At 35.0% G+C, this 22,311-nt stretch overlaps 1 protein-coding gene across 1 annotated transcript in view; it reads left to right on the forward strand.

Moving 5' to 3' along the window:
- Window positions 1–22,311, forward strand: part of LOC102807847 (DNA-binding protein SMUBP-2-like) — a 158,540-nt gene that overhangs the window by 42,117 nt on the left and 94,112 nt on the right. The window contains exons 3-4 of the mRNA XM_085500959.1: window positions 8,799–8,968; window positions 16,775–16,961. Coding sequence (XP_085357085.1) covers window positions 8,799–8,968; window positions 16,775–16,961 — 357 coding nt within the window. The remainder of the gene's footprint in view (window positions 1–8,798; window positions 8,969–16,774; window positions 16,962–22,311) is intronic.

Genomic DNA, 22,311 nt, shown 5'->3' on the forward strand with positions numbered 1-22,311 from the left:
GATAGTACTCACTAGTACTGTAAATGTATTAATTTGTGTTTTCAAACTTCAAGTGTTGAGGCAGCAAGATAGTACTCACTAGTACTGTAAATGTATTAATTTGTGTTTTCAAACTTCAAGTGTTGAGGCAGCAAGACAGTACTCACTAGTACTGTAAATGTATTAATTTGTGTTTTCAAACTTCAAGTGTTGAGGCAGCAAGATAGTACTCACTAGTACTGTAAATGTATTAATTTGTGTTTTCAAACTTCAAGTGTTGAGGCAGCAAGATAGTACTCACTTATAGTACTGTAAATGTATTAATTTGTGTTTTCAAACTTCAAGTATTGAGGCAGCAAGATAGTACTCACTAGTACTGTAAATGTATTAATTTGTGTTTTCAAACTTCAAGTATTGAGGCAGCAAGATAGTACTCACTAGTACTGTAAACGTATTAATTTGTGTTTTCAAACTTCAAGTATTGAGGAGCAAGATAGTACTCACTAGTACTGTAAATGTATTAATTTGTGTTTTCAAACTTCAAGTATTGAGGCAGCAAGATAGTACTCACTAGTACTGTAAATGTATTAATTTGTGTTTTCACACTTCAAGTATTGAGGCAGCAAGATAGTACTCACTAGTACTGTAAACGTATTAATTTGTGTTTTCAAACTTCAAGTATTGAGGAGCAAGATAGTACTCACTAGTACTGTAAATGTATTAATTTGTGTTTTCAAACTTCAAGTATTGAGGCAGCAAGATAGTACTCACTAGTACTGTAAATGTATTAATTTGTGTTTTCAAACTTCAAGTATTGAGGAGCAAGATAGTACTCACTAGTACTGTAAATGTATTAATTTGTGTTTTCACACTTCAAGTATTGAGGCAGCAAGATAGTACTCACTAGTACTGTAAATGTATTAATTTGTGTTTTCAAACTTCAAGTATTGAGGCAGCAAGATAGTACTCACTAGTACTGTAAATGTATTAATTTGTGTTTTCACACTTCAAGTATTGAGGCAGCAAGATAGTACTCACTAGTACTGTAAACGTATTAATTTGTGTTTTCAAACTTCAAGTATTGAGGAGCAAGATAGTACTCACTAGTACTGTAAATGTATTAATTTGTGTTTTCAAACTTCAAGTATTGAGGCAGCAAGATAGTACTCACTAGTACTGTAAATGTATTAATTATACAAAGGGTTTTAATTTTGCTATTTTTGTTGATAAGTAAAATCTGCTAAATTGAATACCGGGGTATGCTCATAATAGTGAAACTAAATACCAGTGGAAATAAATGGTTTTATAGGAATTGGCCAAAAAAAACTTTGACAGAACAGATGGCTTTCTGATAGACTTGTGGTGCTGGTGTAAGTGCTTGTGTCCAAAGATGTCAGAAAATTGACCACTGTGACGGTTATAATAAAGGTTATTATTATCTGTGGTCAAAGTAGGTCATATTTCAATTGTTCAACAAACAACTAATGGTATTTTGGTTTTATGTGTGCTTCTATTAGAGCAAATACAGTATACGTCTAGTTTTTACTCAGTAAAAATGTACAATAACTTCTAAATTCATGAGGCATTTGCATGAAAAATGTTCACTGATAGGGTATTATAAAAATGTCACTGAGTAGCCAGTATTTTGATTGGTATGCTGTCACAATAATGTTGCGGTCAAAGCATTCTGGAGCTGTGAAGCATATAGGGATGACAAATCTGTTACATTTGTTAAAAGTTTTTGACCTTTCATTGTCAATCTCTTGATGGTTTATTCATGATGTAAAATCCACAAACAGTATCTTATTGAATGATGAAGGCCAACAGCATCATAAGGTGTCCATTCACTGTGACTGGGCACTGACTGTGTCCATTCACTGTGACTGGGCACTGACTGTGTCCATCCACTGTGACCGGGCACTGACTGTGTCCATCCACTGTGACCGGGCACTGACTGTGTCCATCCACTGTGACCGGGCACTGACTGTGTCCATCCATTGTGACCAGGCACTGACAATAATAGACACAGTTACAAAAATAACAAAAGAGAAACTATCACTGTCACTCTTATTCATGTTAAGAAGAATATACATGGTCTTCTCCATTATCAGTAAAATCGAAAGTCCTTGTATAATACTACATGCTGCAGCCCACTGTGACAGAGTTGCCTATTTTTTAGGGCTGAGGTTATCCCATTTACCCCAGGGCACTCCTTGGTCAGCTGAAGGGTTTGAACATAGAGAAGAATCTTAAAAAATAAAATTGCTACAGACAAGGAAGCGCTTCATAAATTAAGTAAAGTACAGTGATGTTTAACCCTGGCAGTCATACTTAATAAATATAAAGGAGGTTATATATATATGTAAATTTTTAAAGATTCAAATGATCGACTTTATACTAAAATATGTGATATCTTTCTGTCATTATATCTACACTCTTTTGACTTCTATTTCTAGGGTTCAATGACCTTATTCTTTTTTTATAGCCATGGAAATACACATGTGCTGTAAATCAAATCTGATTGACTCACTCTCCAATTGCATGTTAACTTTTTGCATTTCAAAATGGCAATCATACATTTAATTCTTGCAGTACCTCAAACATATTGGCTTTTCACCCATCATCAGTAGAAATGAAAGTCCTTGTTTATTCCAATCACTGTGACTTTAATAGTTAATTTGTTTTAGTACTGGGGTTAAATTTAGGTATTTTACTTTTTGTCACATGTTCAACATATTACACCACAGCTGAAAATGAAGTACTATGGAATACTTTATTTTGCTTGGAATTAATTTTCACTATTTTTGCTGAAGGAATGATTCAGTAAAAATAGAATCCAGTGAATTTACTGTTGTTCTTATTATTTTATTTCATTACAGCGTATACCGTAGTTGTCCGAGTATAAACCCCTACTGGAGTATAAGCCCCCCCCCCCTCCAAATTTACTGCATTTTACAACTAGTCATTTATCCGTGAAATAGACCATTTGATTTGTGTTTGCACAGTATACACAAACGTTAATGTACCTCCACTTTGAAATGTGTTCCATGTAGTACCGAATTCGTTCGTTCGTTCGTAAATTCGCCCAGGGCCGTTAAACGGTAGTTTGGGTTTTAAAAAAAATAAAATGGGACCAAGAAATCACCCAGTTTTTTGGCAGTTTTTAAAAGTTGTTTTATAAATATTTCAATCTTTCCTGACGCCTATTCAAGAGCGTGTTTATTGTGACTAGCGTAAATGGGTAAGCTTTATTTCGTCAATGAGCTGTTATTGCTGTAAACAATGATTAATTATTCTTTTAATGCTCAGTTTATCTTTTGAAAACAAATATTTTTTTAATTTGAAAAAAAAATCATGCCGTTTTCCTATCAAAATTCAAGCCAAAAGATCGTACTACAACATCAGCAAATCTCTTCTGCGTTGCGTTCAATAACATTAACATATCCAGCATTTTGATTGGTTAATTAGTGTTTTGACCTATTGGGTCAACTCGTACAAGAACATGGTGGATACCCGACAACTACGATAATAAATAAATATTATATTGTGACTTTGCTGTTTATTTCACTTGGTCTTAATATAAATATCCCTCCTCTTTCTGATTTGTGGATTTGTATAATATTCATTGCTATTACCATATATTCAGAAATGTATGCATCAAAAATCTACCAGTCATCACGTCCATTCTTGAATTTGTTCCTTTATTATGTAAAATGCACTCTTCATATACAAAAGTTTTGTTAGTCCCAGGTTGCGCCTGAAACGGGTAGTATAATTTCTTATTTCCGGTTTCCGTCTGTTACGTTTCCTTTACATCTCTAACATTTTCTCAGCAGATATCGTTGAAACTTGGCAGGTTGATGAACAAGTCTCTGTTGAATATGCACATAATTTTTTTTTTCCAGATGTGAAAATCCTAAGTGGGAACTTTTTCATGATTTTCATCCAAAATTACCTCACCCAACAACACTGACAGAACAACTGAGCATGCTCAGAAAAATTTTTTAGCTTAGATTGTAATGCTAGGTTTTTTTTTCAGTGATGTCATGACCTTGATCTGAATCATTGACAGAAATGGACCACAGTGTGGTTTTCGTTTGGTTTTATGAAAAATTAACGCTGAAATCTTGAAAAAAGTTGTATATTGTTGTATATTATACCTTTAAACTGTAAAAATTGCATCCATTATAAAGAGCCATCACTGAAATACTGGGTCACAAAGTTGAAGATCAGTGAAAACAATTTGCAGTTACTGTTTATAAATCTTGGCCAGGCACATTGACACATGTAGTCTAAATATAGCTTCAGTTGTCAGCATCTACATGGATAAATGAGTCGTACCATTACGAATATCAGTGAAAACCGTAGAGGGGGCCAGGGCTACTAGTACATTTTGATGGGAATTATAGTGGTGATACTGAAACAACCCAGGTTCTGGTAATATCCAAACACCTGAATTAACAAAGAAGTCAAGTTGTTATTAAAAGTAAATCAAGGTTTACTCGGATTTATTTATTCAGTTTCTTGAGCATGTATGAGACATAGTTTGATTGCACTTGTGTGCTCTGAGATTTTGGAAGTTTTCAGTTATCAGTACAATACTAGATTAAGGGAAACCACTTTATTATGAGTTGTACCCACATAGAATGCATATTAATTTAAATGTTTGCAGATGTTTCATGTATTATTTTAACATGAGTATTTTATAATTAAATGACGGGACTGTGACATTCATGTCATCTTATATAATTAATTTTTAGCTCCGCTGTCAAAAAAGTCGACACAGCGAAGCTGTTCATATTACATTGTTGTTGTCAACTTCACAATTTCAACTTCTTCTTTGAAACTGCAAGTCAGAATGTTTTCAAATTTGATATGCAAGTACCTTGGATTGTTCTTTCTCAGACATTTCATGTCGAAATCTCAAATTCTCTATTTTTGTCATTTTTGGTAAAAAGTGATATTTTTGACTTCTTGTAAAAAACCGCATGTCCGATTACTTTGATATTACATATATAGGTACTACATGTGAACCTCTCTCAAATTTGTTCGTTTCGTGATGATATCTTCAATTCTCTAATTTTGATGAATATTTTTGTAATTTTTGGTAAAAAGTGATATTTTTGACTTCTTGTTGAAAACAGCAAGTCCCATTGCTTGATACTATACATATTGTTCATTTTCTAATGATATCTTCAGTTCTTAATTAGTCCCCGTTCAGACGAAGTCCGAAAACGGGGACTTATAATTCGGTCTCCGTGCGTCCGTGTGTCTGTGCGTCCGTCCGGAGTCATATCTCAGAGTCCCTTGGACCGATTCCGTTCATTCTTTGCATGTGCCTAGTACTTTATGTGGGACATATGCACATGCAGTGGTTTAGCGATTCGATTCAAAATGGCAGACTGGCAGCCATCTTGTTTTTTGAAAATGTTGTATTTTGGACATGCTTTGTCAGTTTTCATTCAAATTTAGTACATAGATCATACATGTTAGGATACATGTCCCCGACCATCCGTGAGTTCCTGAGTCTGTCCGTCCGACCGTCCGTGTGTCCGTCTGTCCGTGCGTCAGTCTATCCAACGTCATATTTCAGAATCCTGTGGACCGATTCCGTTCATTCTTTGCATGTGCCTAGTACCTTATGTGGGACATATGCACATGCAGTGGTTTAGCGATTCGATTCAAAATGGCCGACTGACAGCCATCTTGTTTTTTGAAAATGTTGTATTTTGGACATGCTTTGTCAGTTGTCATTCAAACTTGGTACATAGATTATACATGTTAGGATACATGTCCATGATGGATCAAAGATGGTCGACTGGCAGGCATCTTGTTTTTGTTTTTTTATGCGGTATCTTGGACGTGCTCTGTCAGTTTTCATTCAAATTTGGCACATACATGTACTTTATACATGTTAGGATGCATATCCATGACAATTTGTTTCAAAATCTGGTCAAGGATGGCCGATTGACAGCCATCTGACTTTTTGGCCTTACTACTATATTTCCACAATTTATGTACCATTTTCATTCGTATTTGGCACATACATCATACATATCAGTGTGTTTCATAATCAGATCAAAGATGGCTGAATAACGGCTGTTTTTATTTTGGCCATATTACTATGACACGAAACACGTGTTTTGATGTAAATAAACAATCTGTTGTATACGCCACTTGGAACTCAAGTTTCAAGGACACGCTCGCGACAACCCCTCCGCTTTAATATGACGAGCACAAAGAGAACTTAACGGGGACTGTGTCATTTTCAATGACTTGTAATTTTTGGCCATATTACTACTACACTGAACACGTGTTTTGATGTAAATAAACAATCTGTTGTATAATAATATTAATAATAAAGATAATTTATTGCATCCTTAGAAATACAGTGTTTCCATCAGTTTATAGCAACAAAAGTAAGATATTAAAAAACAAAATAACAAAATAACTATAGCAAATAATAAATGATAGATTTTAGTGTTTTTGTTAAGTATCTTTCTCGTTTCTCATTAAGAACGAGCTGTGTATAAATTCTCCAACAAGTTTGATTACATTTGTGTTAGAATTTTTCATTAAGTATGTAAATTTCTGTTGGTCAGTTTTTGTTTCATCAGGAAACTGTATATTTGAGAATATATCCATTCGCAGTGTGTGATATTTTGGGCATTTGATGAGGAGATGCATTTCATCTTCTATGTCTGCTAAAGTACATTGTTTACAAATCCTGTTTTCCAAAGAAATTTTAGGTTGGGTATGTCTACCTTTTTCTATTGCTAGGCTGTGATTACTTGTTCGGAATCTAGAGACAGAAATTCTATGTTTTAGATTCAGTATAATTAAGTAACTTTCAAAGTTGTAGTTTGTTTTGAATTGAGTATATGTTCTCAACTTAGGTTTATCCATAATTGTCTCCTTCCAGAATTCAATATATTTTTGTTTAATATTGTTTCCTATTCTCTTTATATTTTGTTTTGTTGCATTCAATTTGTCATTGATATTCTTTATATCTAATGTGTTATCTTCCTTATTTAACTCTTTGTAAATTGACATAATCCATGGGAGTTTGCAGTTTATCTGTTCATGGTATGCCTGTTTTGTTAAATTACATTCTGGAAGTTCTTTGATCCGTGCCAAATACTTTATAAGATTTATTTTGATGTCTACTAGTAATGGTAGTTCACCTATTTCTGCTCTACAAGCTAGATTTGATGAAAATTTATTCAATCCAAGCATTCTTTTACTAAATTTCAGATGGGTTTTCTCGATTGGTGTAATGTCCCATTTATTATTTTCTTGAATTTCGAAGCCCCATACATCTGATCCATATAATAGTATTGGTCTTATACATGTTTTGAATAGGTGTAACATTGTTTTGCAGTCAGTTTCTTTTGGCACAGAAGTCATCATTGCATATAAAGCTCTTGTGGCTTTGTCTGCCAAATTATTTCTTGTGTCGCTGAATTTACCATTCGACTGTAATGATACCCCAAGGTACATGTAGTTGTATGAAAATACACAACTAATATTTTGACCTTGATATGTAAATTTTTCAGTATTTCTCAAGTATCCTCTTTTAAATATTACAATTTTACTTTTTGACATATTCACTTGGAGTTTCCAATTTTGGCAATATTTCTCCAAATTATTGATTGATCTCTGTAGACCTTTATTTGTTTCTGATATTAAAACTAGATCATCTGCATAAAACAGTGAGCTAATTTTGATGTTATTAAGTTGAACTTGATCTATGTCATTGTTTTGTATTGGACTATTTAAGTCATTGACGTATAGAATGAAAAGCATTGGACTCATAACACATCCCTGTCTTACACCTGTGATAGTTTCAAATATCGGAGATATCTTATCACCGAAACGAATGCATGCCTTTGTATTCTGGTACATATTTTGAATTAATTTGTAGATATTTTCAGTAATACCATTATTTAGCAGTTTATAGAATAATCCTTCTCTCCACACTTTGTCAAACGCTTTTTTATAATCGATGAAGCAAGTATAAATTTTTTTGTTTTGTTTCAGATATTTATGAACTATTGTTTTTAAGACAAAAATGTGATCAGTTGTCCGGTACCCTTTTCTGAATCCTGCCTGATTGTTGTTTATGATATTCTTGCTTTCTATGAATTGGCATAGCCTAATATTTATTATTGTGCAAAATGTTTTGCCTATACAACTTGAAACTGTGACTCCCCTGTAATTATCTGGTTCAGATCTGTCTCCTTTTTTATAAATATGAGAAATTATACTGATATTCCATATATCTGGGTAAATAGCAGAATGTAATATATTATTAAATAATTTTTTCAGAGGTTTAATTAAATAATCTGAGCTGTCTTTCAATAATTCAGGGCAATACCCATCATATCCTGCTGCCTTTCTGGGTTTAAGTTTATGCCACTTGGAACTCAAGTTTCAAGGACACGCTCGTGACAACCCCTCCGCTCTAATATGATGAGCACATAGAGAACTTCCAAAAATTTAACGGGGACTGTGTCATTTTCAATGACTTGTTGAAATGTGCATTGCTAACAGCGGAGCTATCTCAGGCGACAGGCTGCTTGTTATAATATACAAAGAGAATAATTTAATGTTACTGGTACTACAAGTTTTTTTTTAACTTTTGTGTATTATCTCTGTAAGTGGTTAGAGGCAAAAATTTCAGAGTACAACATTTTTGCAAATTTTTAATGGGCCATCTATTGATGTAGGTGTATCTGTTTCTAATTGAGCATTCACTGTAAATACTATGATATATTCTATTAGAAATATTTAATCTTTTTTTTCTCCATTTTTTGCAGAAAACTTCTTGAAAACCTGTCTGCCAAGGAGCTTGAAAGACGTGGAGTATGTCTGTTGAAATTACAAGTATCCAATCGATGTACTGGTTTATATGGAAGAATGTTATTGTCATTGGAGTTAGCACGACACTATACCAACAGGAAATTACCAAGCCATTCTATGACACCTGGTTAGTGAAAAAAAAAGCAACAGTGTTTGTTGTTTTTGTGGGCTTTGTACAATGTAGCAACCACAGCTGAAAATTGGAAAATGATCTCCGCCTGATTCGCAGAGTAGCATCTTGTATATAACTATTGAAATTCCTTGTTTTGAAAAGAGGGAATTGCTTTGTGGTCAGGCTGATCCCATTACTCTCTTGAATTGAAATCTGGTTTGTGCTAATATGGGTTCACATGACTGGCTCTGCTACTGAGCGGCAATTGAGTAAAAAGCTAATTAATTGTGCTGAGTTTAATCAGTGATCAGTGCACTCATCCAAGAGATGTTGGGAAGTTGAAAGTTTCCTATTCAGATGTGGGAGGGAGATGCTATGCTAAGAAATTGTTGACCTTCAAGTTTCATCACTCCATTGTGAGTTGTTGAGCTAAAGTCGAAGCATTTTAACATTACGGTCAGCGGTATGAAGTTGACAAAGCATATACAGGATATGGTTATGATACAATGAATCAAGACTTTGTGTAGAACCATGTCGCTATTAGGCGAAGGACGTATATGATCTGTGATTATCTGTGCTCATTTTCAAAACAATGAAAACTTTTAAACTTTTTTAAGTCATCATTGTTTTTTCTTATGAGCACTCCATGGGGGGGGGGGGGGGGGGGGTAAAAGCTGTGCTGTACCATTCAGCCGATTGATGGTTCTCTGTATGTGTGTTCATCAACAAAGTTTTCTTTAACTTGTAAAGCTCACATTAAACAATTATAAGGACATGTATTGTAATGTTCACTTCAGGCCCAATCCAAGCCAGTATGCTTGTAATTTAAGCAGTCATGTAATCACAAGTATATGTTATTTCATACCAGTGGTTCTTTAAAGTGCCTACGATGACAGACTGGCACCATTTAGCATGAAAGCGTTGGGCAACAATTTCTCATCAACATTCTTCATTCATGCAAGCTTCTTTGAAACTTTACAATAAGTGAATCTACCATGTAGGAATATGCTTTTTGAATAACGAGATTGGAAACCTGTTTGTCACCTGGTTGCACAATTGTTTGAGGTATTCTGTTGATAGCAGGTGTTTCAGAACTACAAGAGAATTTTCTCTAAACAAATTAAACTACAACTTTGAGAGAGAAGGGGTCTAATTTATTTTCTCTTTACTTTAGGTACTTTAGTTGAATAATAGTTTAAACATAGGTTTATGGTTTTGATGAAATTTTGTGATGGTGCTGTGTAAGGTGTTTGGTGTCAACTGTCTGTCTGGCCATGGATTACTTCTTAAAAACTCCTGGACTGTTTTACTTGGTTTTTGGTGTAGATACCTTGAGAGTGTATAGATCAGAACTGTTCTGCAGTGCTGATAATTATTGTGAAGATACCTGGGGTGGGTCGCTCTTATATTTTTTGATATCACAACAATACTTTTTTTATGCCTTTTTAGTCCCTGTTAGATTGGAAATAGCAAATAGCAATATTTGTGACCATATATTAGACTGCAAATTTAGAAGTCATTTTGTAAATCTGATTTTGTTGATACTAGATTACCTGGTAGTTTATTATACACTCTCAATTACTGACCATACACTACAAATTCATTCAGAAACAGTTTAGCTGGTCACATGACCTGTGATTTGTGTGACCAGTTTGATTGCAAATAATATGCATGTAACAATACATATACATAACAATTAAATTTGTGATCAGATAAAAGATTAATGCACCACTTTGTTCTTAAATATCTGTTGAAAGTACGCCACTATTATGAAAGTTGACAATGTTTGTGATCTATATGTATGGTATGACAAAAACTGTAAAGTATGCACGTGGCTGAGGTCGATACCATGGTTTATCATATAGATAAACCAAAGTTATGATTTTAAAAAAAGGAGCAATGAGAAAGAGAGAGTTATTTCAATTCCAAGAACAAAATATAAGTTGTGTCAATTCTTATATTTATTTAGGTATAACTTTACAATCAAATGGAAAGTTCTAAGAAACAAGACAACATTTAGCAGACAAAGCTACTAGAGCAATGTATGCACTGTTGAAAGCAATGCCAAGAGAGACTGACTGTAGAACATTTATGCACCTTTTTCAGATATGTATTAAACCAATTTTGTTATATGGATCAACAACTTGGGGACATGACATACTAGACATTATATTATACCAATATATTGATGGTGTCAATCCATTGATTTGATTGGTCCAAACACAAAATTTGCATATGCAATCCATGGTATATTGGCTGATAATGCACGGCTAAACCAAGTGGCCCTGGAACATGAATTGACTACAGGTTTAATACGGAAATACATAAAACCGGTATTATTTGATTTTTAGGGAAATATAGTGGTTGAATTTTGGAAGAATATTGAAAAAAATACTGAATTAAAAACATCTGAAAAGTTATATAACTATAATATTGCTTTTTGTTAATGGTGGGATCCAAGTTGTGAGCGTCGGTCGTTGGGTGATTGTCGTTCACCACACAAACCTAAACCACCGTTCCTCAACACTGTGAGGTGCCTACACGAATGCCAGAACGCTGTGTTCTCAGTGTTGTTACTTTGAGATGGATTGCGAACTTCCAACAAAGAAAACATGATTTTTAAGTACAAGATATAATTGAGGGATTTAATGACATAAAAATGCAAAAAACTATGAGTCACAGGCAAAAATGTATGCCACCAATAACAACCAGTGTCCGGTAGCGGCAGCTGACAAAATTGCAGTGCACCCGGGTAATTGCCATCTGTTTCAAAAAACACTGGACAACGCAGGATTCGACGACGATATATGGTATTGTAATTCTCCACTATGGGTAAATAAATACAGGAGAGGATGAAGGTAATTTCGAAAGCTACAGATTTGTGCCGAGTGTACACCAACCACTGTATTAGAGCGACGGCGTGCAAAGTCTTTCGGCCGGAGTTGAGACAAGGCATATCATGTTTGTGTCACAAAAACGATGCGAAAATCCGATCTTACACCATCAAACTTACCCCAGAACGACGACAAAACTTGTCAGTCATACTGTCACAAAACTTTGGTTATACCAAAGGTATCCAGGTCAGATGTTGGAACTGAGGTCGCTGTGCCGGTCGCCGTACATGATACACCGCGTCCCGCCGCATCTCAAATTTCGGTCGAACCAAGTACCGCTGAACGTCAAATATCTCCAGTTACAAGTAGTATGATGAGTCACAAAACCGGTTTATTTCACAACTGTACTTTCAATGGGCAAATTACAGTCCAAATTGTACAAAAACCGGAATGAAAACGTGGAAAATCCAAACTGTACACGACCCAGTATTTCAAATCGCGTTGTGCGTCAGTAAAAGGTCAGAAAGATCATCCTTTGTTATGCTAATTTGTGTGTTTACGCTGCTCTATTCAACGTCGATATATTTCTTTTTCATGTGGAATAAAAATTAGTTTGTATTCAATTTGAACTGTGTTGCGCATGTAATTTTTGTATGCATTCAGCGTACAACTACATACTATTCTTATAAATATTCATGTTCAAGGGCCATAATCATGATCTTTTAGTAGATGAAAGTAAACTTTTTTTTTACTAGTTTTATCGAATTGTCAATATACTGGTATAATATAATAGCAATAACCCCCGCCGAAGTTGGGTATACCACTTGATATTGCACAATTCACTCCATATATGCACTCGCCTGTGGCTCGTGCATATATGTCGTGAATTGTGCAATATCTCGTGGTATACCCGCCTTCGGCGGGGGTTATTGCTTAAATAATAGATGGGACAAAACACCAATTGAACAGTTACATTTGAAATTCTGCAAAAAAATACTAGGTGTGAGTAAATTCTCCTCAAATGCAGCATGCAGAGCTGAACTTGGTAAATTCCATTACTTATAGATATTCAGGAAAATCTTATTAAATACTGGTATCGTATTAGTGCCTTACCAGACAGTAATATTACAAAACAAGCCTTTGAAGAACAAAAACAACAAAATTTAAATTGGTTTACATCAGTAAAAAACATGGTCTCCGAAAATATTACAAACTTGTCCTCGTCTGTCATACCTCAAAAATTACCACACAGTAAAATAAAAAACATACGAAAAAACATCCAACAAAGGTATGTAGAGTTCTGGAAGTTGAGTGTAACAAATGATAATAGAAAACTGAGAACGTATATAAAGTTTAAAGACTCGTACACTTTTGAACCATATTTGCTCTTATGTAATCTGAAACATAAAATCTTATTGACTCGTTTCAGAATAAGCAGTCATGTATTAGAAATTGAGAAGGGTAGACATACCCAACCCAAAATACCTTTAGAAGACAGAATCTGTAAGCAATGTTCCCTGATCAAAATTGAAAATGAAGAACATTTCTTCATGGAATGTCTTAGGTATCAAACAGAAAGACAAAAGCTATTTAATAATATCAGTATTCCAGAAGAATTGAAAAGTGATAACCAGATATTTAAATATATTACGAGTTCAAAAGAAGACGTACTAATAAGACAAGTTGGTGAATACTTATACAAAATATTTGAAATCAGAAATAACAATAACTGACATTTTACTTTAGTTTTATATGTATTGTACTTTATTACTAACATTTTATTGCTGTTCAACCAATGGAAATTATTTCTAAGGATGCAATAAATTCATTATTATTATATTATATACCTTGTATTCACTGGCCTTGTAATGCTATGGGAAGTGCGCCCTCACATCAGGGCAACAATTTCTCACACCTGGCCCAGCATGCCCGGCTTTCATCATTCAAAACAAAACACGTCATTATAATTTAAAACAGGTGTTTGAGGTCACGCCATCGTAAAATTGTAATTATACCTATAATGTATATGATAAAACCTTTATGGACTGGATATGGCTTTTGCTGCCCTCGGTCGTACGGCTTACACACCATAGCAAGCTCGGGCTCTTCTGTCGCAAGACCAGTCTATGAAGAATAATACTGTCTGAGTGAGTGCATACTTTGTGGTATCACCATAATACACAATGTAAAGATTGATGTATGAAGCCCAGGATAGGGCAAGGTGGTGAAGATTAGTGGAACTTTCTTGCTATGAACTTTAAACATGCAAGCCCTTTTATTAAATATTGCATAATCCTTCCTTATTTATTAAATGTAGATATGAAATAGTGCTTTGTATTTGAATAATAATAATATTAAACGACAAGTTCCAGATCAGTATTACTTGTACTGGTAATGTTTAAAGGGCAGTTTGAATTTGGTGTAAACTAACAATGTATTTTTAGTCCCCGTTCGGACGAAGTCCGAAAACGGGGACTTATAATTCGGTCTCCGTCCGTCCGTGCGTCCGTCCGGAGTCATATCTCAGAGTCCCTTGGACCGATTCTGTTCATTCTTTGCATGTGCCTAGTACTTTATGTGGGACATGTGCACATGCAGTGGTTTAGCGATTCGATTCAAAATGGCCGACTGGCAGCCATCTTGTTTTTTGAAAATGTTGTATTTTGGACATGCTTTGTCAGTTTTCATTCAAACTTGGTACACAGATTATACATGTTAGGATACATGTCCATGATGATTTATTTCACAATTGGATCAAAGATGGCTGACTGGCAGCCATCTTGTTTTTTGAAAATGTCGTATTTTGGACATGCTTTGTCAGTTTTCATTCAAATTTACTACATAGATCATACATGTTAGAATACATGTCCCCGACCGTCCATGAGTTCCTGAGTCTGTCCGTCCGACCGTCCGTCCGTGTGTCCGTGTGTCCGTCTGTCCCTGCGTCAGTCTATCCAACGTCATATTTCAGAATCCTGTGGACCGATTCCGTTCATTCTTTGCATGTGCCTAGTACCTTATGTGGGACATATGCACATGCAGTGGTTTAGCGATTCGATTCAAAATGGCCGACTGGCCGCCATCTTGTTTTTTGAAAATGTTGTATTTTGGACATGCTTTGTCAGTTGTCATTCAAACTTGGTACATAGATTATACATGTTAGGATACATGTCCATGATGGATCAAAGATGGTCGACTGGCAGGCATCTTGTTTTTGTTTTTTTATGCGGTATCTTGGACGTGCTCTGTCAGTTTTCATTCAAATTTGGCACATACATGTACTTTATACATGTTAGGATGCATATCCATGACAATTTGTTTCAAAATCTGGTCAAGGATGGCCGATTGACAGCCATCTGACTTTTTGGCCTTACTACTATATTTCCACAATTTATGTACCATTTTCATTTGTATTTGGCACATACAACATACATATCAGTGTGTTTCATAATCAGATCAAAGATGGCTGAATAACGGCTGTTTTTATTTTGGCCATATTACTATGACACGAAACACGTGTTTTGATGTAAATAAACAATCTGTTGTATACGCCACTTGGAACTCAAGTTTCAAGGACACGCTCGCGACAACCCCTCCGCTTTAATATGACGAGCACAAAGAGAACTTAACGGGGACTGTGTCATTTTCAATGACTTGTATTTATGTAGTATAGGTTGTGATGGGAACTGTTTTCACTCAACAACCATCGTCTTTTAAATCTGTATGCTTTGTATGTAATTTTTGGTTTATAATATGGTTCCAGGGTATAGAAGAAATTGTGAAAGTGAAAATAATATGTCTATTGCAAGTTTTCTTGCAAGATGAGTAACTAAAAATAAATAAACTTAACTCAGTATGAGGAAATGACTCATCCTATGGGAACTACAGCAATATACGGTACATGTACCTCAACAACTTGATCACTTCATGAACTTAATAATTTATTTACAGTTGTTCAAATTTTTAGAGGCACTATAAAATGTAAACTGAGAAGCAGGTGTAATTTTCAATTGAAGTTTTTTTTATAGAGATGAAAGTCACCTGAATATTGATTTTAACCTTTGACCTGTGAATGCCAGTCAACTTTTGCCAAAATAAATCTGATCAAGACCTGGAGACACTGAAAAATGTTGTCTATTTGGTCTAAATTAATAAAGAATTTATAGAAAATAGTTTTTATAAATAATTTGAATGTTGCACTGAAATAATGTTGGGAAAAATGAATGGGTAAAGCATTTTTCATTCCTGAGTTGCATAAACTGTAACATGAGAACAGAAAACCAATCTTTTTGTTGAGTAGAATTGTATTACGCTTAAAACTGGAGTATTAACAATGTCAATTTTAGTTCTGTTCTTCCATCACAAATTCAAAAATTATTCCTGTTTATATGCACTCTTCTTTAGAAGATTGGGGCAAAAAAGCCAAATTGTTTTAAGTACAAACAGAAAATTGACTCAAATTTTGTCTGCTGGTTCCAAAATTAGGGTTCATTTCCAGAAATAATGAAAAATAAAAACGTTAAAATCTAAATCTGATATAGGTACCTTTTTTTATTTAATTACCATATTTTTTATTCTGATTTTTGTTTAGGTATGACTATTTTGTTGGTTTTCAATGCTGTTATTAAGTTTTGTTATATCTCAGTCAGGCATTAAAAATGGAGGCTATACTCACATTGGATGTTAATCAGATTGTAATAATAATACATGATTAAAATATTTAAATTTCTTTATATTTGTAATATCAAAACTATGAAGTAACGATATTTACATGGTGTATTGAATTGAGAGACTTCTTGGCAGTAGCTTTACAGGCATTAATATAGATTTATTTTTTTTGAGTTTTTAGCATCTTGGGGTGTTATGAAAAATTACCATTTTTCATTATTAGGAATGATAATTATGTGATGTTCTAATTTGGTTGAGTATTGCTGCTGTATAGTAATCTGTCAATTCTCTAATGAAATCTTTGTTGTTTACTTTGCAGGTGATATTGTTGGTATTTCGTATTCCAGCAATGACAATATGTCCGATGTGCTAGGATCTGGGATTGTATACAGAGTGAAAGAGTCCACCATCACCATAGCATTTGAGGAGATGGAATTGGAAGATGATGATGGACTGTATAAAATAACTAAACTGGCTAATAATGTAACATACAAAAGACTGAAACGGTGAGAAGTTGTGCTTATATAAAACCCCTTGTTAATATACTGTAAATTAATATTTTTAGCTAGATTTTATTTTCACTTGGTTGACATAAACTGCATGCAAGAACCTTGATTTACCTCATGAATGTCAATTTTAAGTAATGTAAAAATACTCATAAATATGCATGTTTATCTGGATTGTGTATAATGAATGCTTATATGTATTATGCTTATGGGAATATAAATGTGTCAGGCTCAAAAAACAAAGTTTCTGATCAATTTGTGCAGGCACATGTTTTTCTCTGTTTTCGTCATAATAATTAAACTTTGTAAACAAATTTTCTGTAAATTAGCTTATGCATGAGTCACCGTCTATAGTATAGAATTGTGTCTAAACAATGCATATGATGTGTATGTTATATATTCACTGATTTGTTATATGGATCCTGCTATCCTTATCTATCTGCTATTGGAGTGATGATGAGTCTGGAATAAAGCCATGGTGTCTGGTACACAAATTGGAAAAATTTCAGACTCTGAAATAACCCTGCAAGCAGAAATGCTGAATTTGTTTGTTTACAATTACAATATGCAAGAGTATGCATTGCTGTGAGAGTTGGGGGACTTCTAATGGAATTACAACAACTGTATACGCATACAAGTGTTCACTGTGAGAGTTGGGGGAATTCTAATGGAATTACAACAACTTTATACGCATACAAGTGTTCACTGTGAGAGTTGGGAGAATTCTAATGGAATTACAACAACTGTATACGCATACAAGTGTTCACTGTGAGAGTTGGGGGAATTCTAATGGAATTACAACAACTGTATACGCATACAAGTGTTCACTGTGAGAGTTGGGGGAATTCTAATGGAATTACAACAACTGTATATGCATACAAGTGTTCACTGTGAGAGTTGGGGGAATTCTAATGGAATTACAACAACTGTATACACATACAAGTGTTCACTGTGAGAGTTGGGGGAATTCTAATGGAATTACAACAACTGTATACACATACAAGTGTTCACTGTGAGAGTTGGGGGAATTCTAATGAAATAACAACAACTGTATACACATACAAGTGTTCACTGTGAGAATTGGGGGAATTCTAATGGAATTACAACAACTGTATACACATACAAGTGTTCACTGTGAGAGTTGGGGGAATTCTAATGGAATTACAACAACTGTATACACATACAAGTGTTCACTGTGAGAGTTGGGGGAATTCTAATGGAATTACAACAACTGTATACACATACAAGTGTTCACTGTGAGAGTTGGGAGAATTCTAATGGAATTACAACAACTGTATACACATACAAGTGTTCACTGTGAGAGTTGGGGGAATTCTAATGGAATTACAACAACTGTATACACATACAAGTGTTCACTGTGAGAGTTGGGGGAATTCTAATGGAATTACAACAACTGTATACACATACAAGTGTTCACTGTGAGAGTTGGGGGAATTCTAATGAAATTACAACAACTGTATATGCATACAAGTGTTCACTGTGAGAGTTGGGGGAATTCTAATGGAATTACAACAACTGTATACGCATACAAGTGTTCACTGTGAGAGTTGGGGGAATTCTAATGGAATTACAACAACTGTATACGCATACAAGTGTTCACTGTGAGAGTTGGGGGATTCTAATGGAATTACAACAACTGTATATGCATACAAGTGTTCACTGTGAGAGTTGGGGGAATTCTAATGGAATTACAACAACTGTATACACATACAAGTGTTCACTGTGAGAGTTGGGGGAATTCTAATGGAATTACAACAACTGTATACACATACAAGTGTTCACTGTGAGAGTTGGGGGAATTCTAATGGAATTACAACAACTGTATACACATACAAGTGTTCACTGTGAGAGTTGGGGGATTCTAATGGAATTACAACAACTGTATACGCATACAAGTGTTCACTGTGAGAGTTGGCGGAATTCTAATGGAATTACAACAACTGTATACGCATACAAGTGTTCACTGTGAGAGTTGGGGGAATTCTAATGAAATTACAACAACTGTATATGCATACAAGTGTTCACTGTGAGAGTTGGGGGAATTCCAATGGAATTACAACAACTGTATACGCATACAAGTGTTCACTGTGAGAATTGGGGGAATTCTAATGGAATTACAACAACTGTAAATGCATACAAGTGTTCACTGTGAGAGTTGGCGGAATTCTAATGGAATTAAAACAACTGTATACGCATACAAGTTTTCACTGTGAGAGTTGGCAGAATTGTAATGGAATTACAACAACTGTATACGCATACAAGTTTTCACTGTGAGAGTTGGCAGAATTGTAATGGAATTACAACAACTGTATACGCATACAAGTGTTCACTGTGAGAGTTGGGAGAATTCTAATGGAATTACAACAACTGTATACGCATACAAGTGTTCACTGTGAGAGTTGGCGGATTTCTAATGGAATTACAACAACTGTATACGCATACAAGTGTTCACTGTGAGAGTTGGCGGAATTCTAATGGAATAACAACAACTGTATATGCATACAAGTGTTCACTGTGAGAGTTGACAGAATTCTAATGGAATTACAACAACTGTATACACATACAAGTGTTCACTGTGAGAGTTGACAGAATTCTAATGGAATAACAACAACTGTATACGCATACAAGTGTTCACTGTGAGAGTTGGCGGAATTCTAATGGAATAACAACAACTGTATATGCATACAAGTGTTCACTGTGAGAGTTGACAGAATTCTAATGGAATTACAACAACTGTATACACATACAAGTGTTCACTGTGAGAGTTGACAGAATTCTAATGGAATAACAACAACTGTATACGCATACAAGTGTTCACTGTGAGAGTTGGCGGAATTCTAATGGAATTACAACAACTGTATATGCATACAAGTGTTCACTGTGAGAGTTGACAGAATTCTAATGGAATTACAACAACTGTATACGCATACAAGTGTTCACTGTGAGAGTTGGCAGAATTCTAATGGAATTACAACAACTGTATACGCATACAAGTGTTCACTGTGAGAATTGGGGGAATTCTAATGGAATTACAACAACTGTAAATGCATACAAGTGTTCACTGTGAGAGTTGGCGGAATTCTAATGGAATTAAAACAACTGTATACGCATACAAGTTTTCACTGTGAGAGTTGGCAGAATTGTAATGGAATTACAACAACTGTATACGCATACAAGTGTTCACTGTGAGAGTTGGGAGAATTCTAATGGAATTACAACAACTGTATACGCATACAAGTGTTCACTGTGAGAGTTGGCGGATTTCTAATGGAATTACAACAACTGTATACGCATACAAGTGTTCACTGTGAGAGTTGGCGGAATTCTAATGGAATTACAACAACTGTATACGCATACAAGTGTTCACTGTGAGAGTTGGCGGAATTCTAATGGAATTACATCAACTGTATTCGCATACAAGTGTTCACTGTGAGAGTTGGCAGAATTCTAATGGAATAACAACAACTGTATATGCATACAAGTGTTCACTGTGAGAGTTGGGAGAATTCTAATGGAATTACAACAACTGTATACGCATACAAGTGTTCACTGTGAGAGTTGGCGGAATTCTAATGAAATTACAACAACTGTATATGCATACAAGTGTTCACTGTGAGAGTTGGCGGAATTCTAATGGAATTACAACAACTGTATATGCATACAAGTGTTCACTGTGAGAGTTGGCGGAATTCTAATGGAATTACAACAACTGTATACGCATACAAGTGTTCACTGTGAGAGTTGGGAGAATTCTAATGGAATTACAACAACTGTATACGCATACAAGTGTTCACTGTGAGAGTTGGCGGATTTCTAATGGAATTACAACAACTGTATACGCATACAAGTGTTCACTGTGAGAGTTGGCAGAATTCTAATGGAATAACAACAACTGTATACGCATACAAGTGTTCACTGTGAGAGTTGGGAGAATTCTAATGGAATTACAACAACTGTATACGCATACAAGTGTTCACTGTGAGAGTTGGCAGAATTCTAATGGAATAACAACAACTGTATACGCATACAAGTGTTCACTGTGAGAGTTGGGAGAATTCTAATGGAATTACAACAACTCTATACGCATACAAGTGTTCACTGTAAGAGTTGGCGGATTTCTAATGGAATTACAACAACTGTATACGCATACAAGTGTTCACTGTGAGAGTTGGGAGAATTCTAATGGAATTACAACAACTGTATACACATACAAGTGTTCACTGTGAGAGTTGACAGAATTCTAATGGAATAACAACAACTGTATACGCATACAAGTGTTCACTGTGAGAGTTGGCGGAATTCTAATGGAATTACAACAACTGTATATGCATACAAGTGTTCACTGTGAGAGTTGACAGAATTCTAATGGAATTACAACAACTGTATACGCATACAAGTGTTCACTGTGAGAGTTGGCAGAATTCTAATGGAATTACAACAACTGTATACGCATACAAGTGTTCACTGTGAGAATTGGGGGAATTCTAATGGAATTACAACAACTGTAAATGCATACAAGTGTTCACTGTGAGAGTTGGCGGAATTCTAATGGAATTAAAACAACTGTATACGCATACAAGTTTTCACTGTGAGAGTTGGCAGAATTGTAATGGAATTACAACAACTGTATACGCATACAAGTGTTCACTGTGAGAGTTGGGAGAATTCTAATGGAATTACAACAACTGTATACGCATACAAGTGTTCACTGTGAGAGTTGGCGGATTTCTAATGGAATTACAACAACTGTATACGCATACAAGTGTTCACTGTGAGAGTTGGCGGAATTCTAATGGAATTACAACAACTGTATACGCATACAAGTGTTCACTGTGAGAGTTGGCGGAATTCTAATGGAATTACAACAACTGTATACGCATACAAGTGTTCACTGTGAGAGTTGGCAGAATTCTAATGGAATAACAACAACTGTATATGCATACAAGTGTTCACTGTGAGAGTTGGGAGAATTCTAATGGAATTACAACAACTGTATACGCATACAAGTGTTCACTGTGAGAGTTGGCGGAATTCTAATGAAATTACAACAACTGTATATGCATACAAGTGTTCACTGTGAGAGTTGGCGGAATTCTAATGGAATTACAACAACTGTATATGCATACAAGTGTTCACTGTGAGAGTTGGCGGAATTCTAATGGAATTACAACAACTGTATACGCATACAAGTGTTCACTGTGAGAGTTGGGAGAATTCTAATGGAATTACAACAACTGTATACGCATACAAGTGTTCACTGTGAGAGTTGGCGGATTTCTAATGGAATTACAACAACTGTATACGCATACAAGTGTTCACTGTGAGAGTT

Source organism: Saccoglossus kowalevskii, chromosome 7 (genome assembly GCF_978046115.1).
Source record: "Saccoglossus kowalevskii chromosome 7, keSacKowa6.1, whole genome shotgun sequence".
NCBI classification, from domain to species: domain Eukaryota; kingdom Metazoa; phylum Hemichordata; class Enteropneusta; family Harrimaniidae; genus Saccoglossus; species Saccoglossus kowalevskii.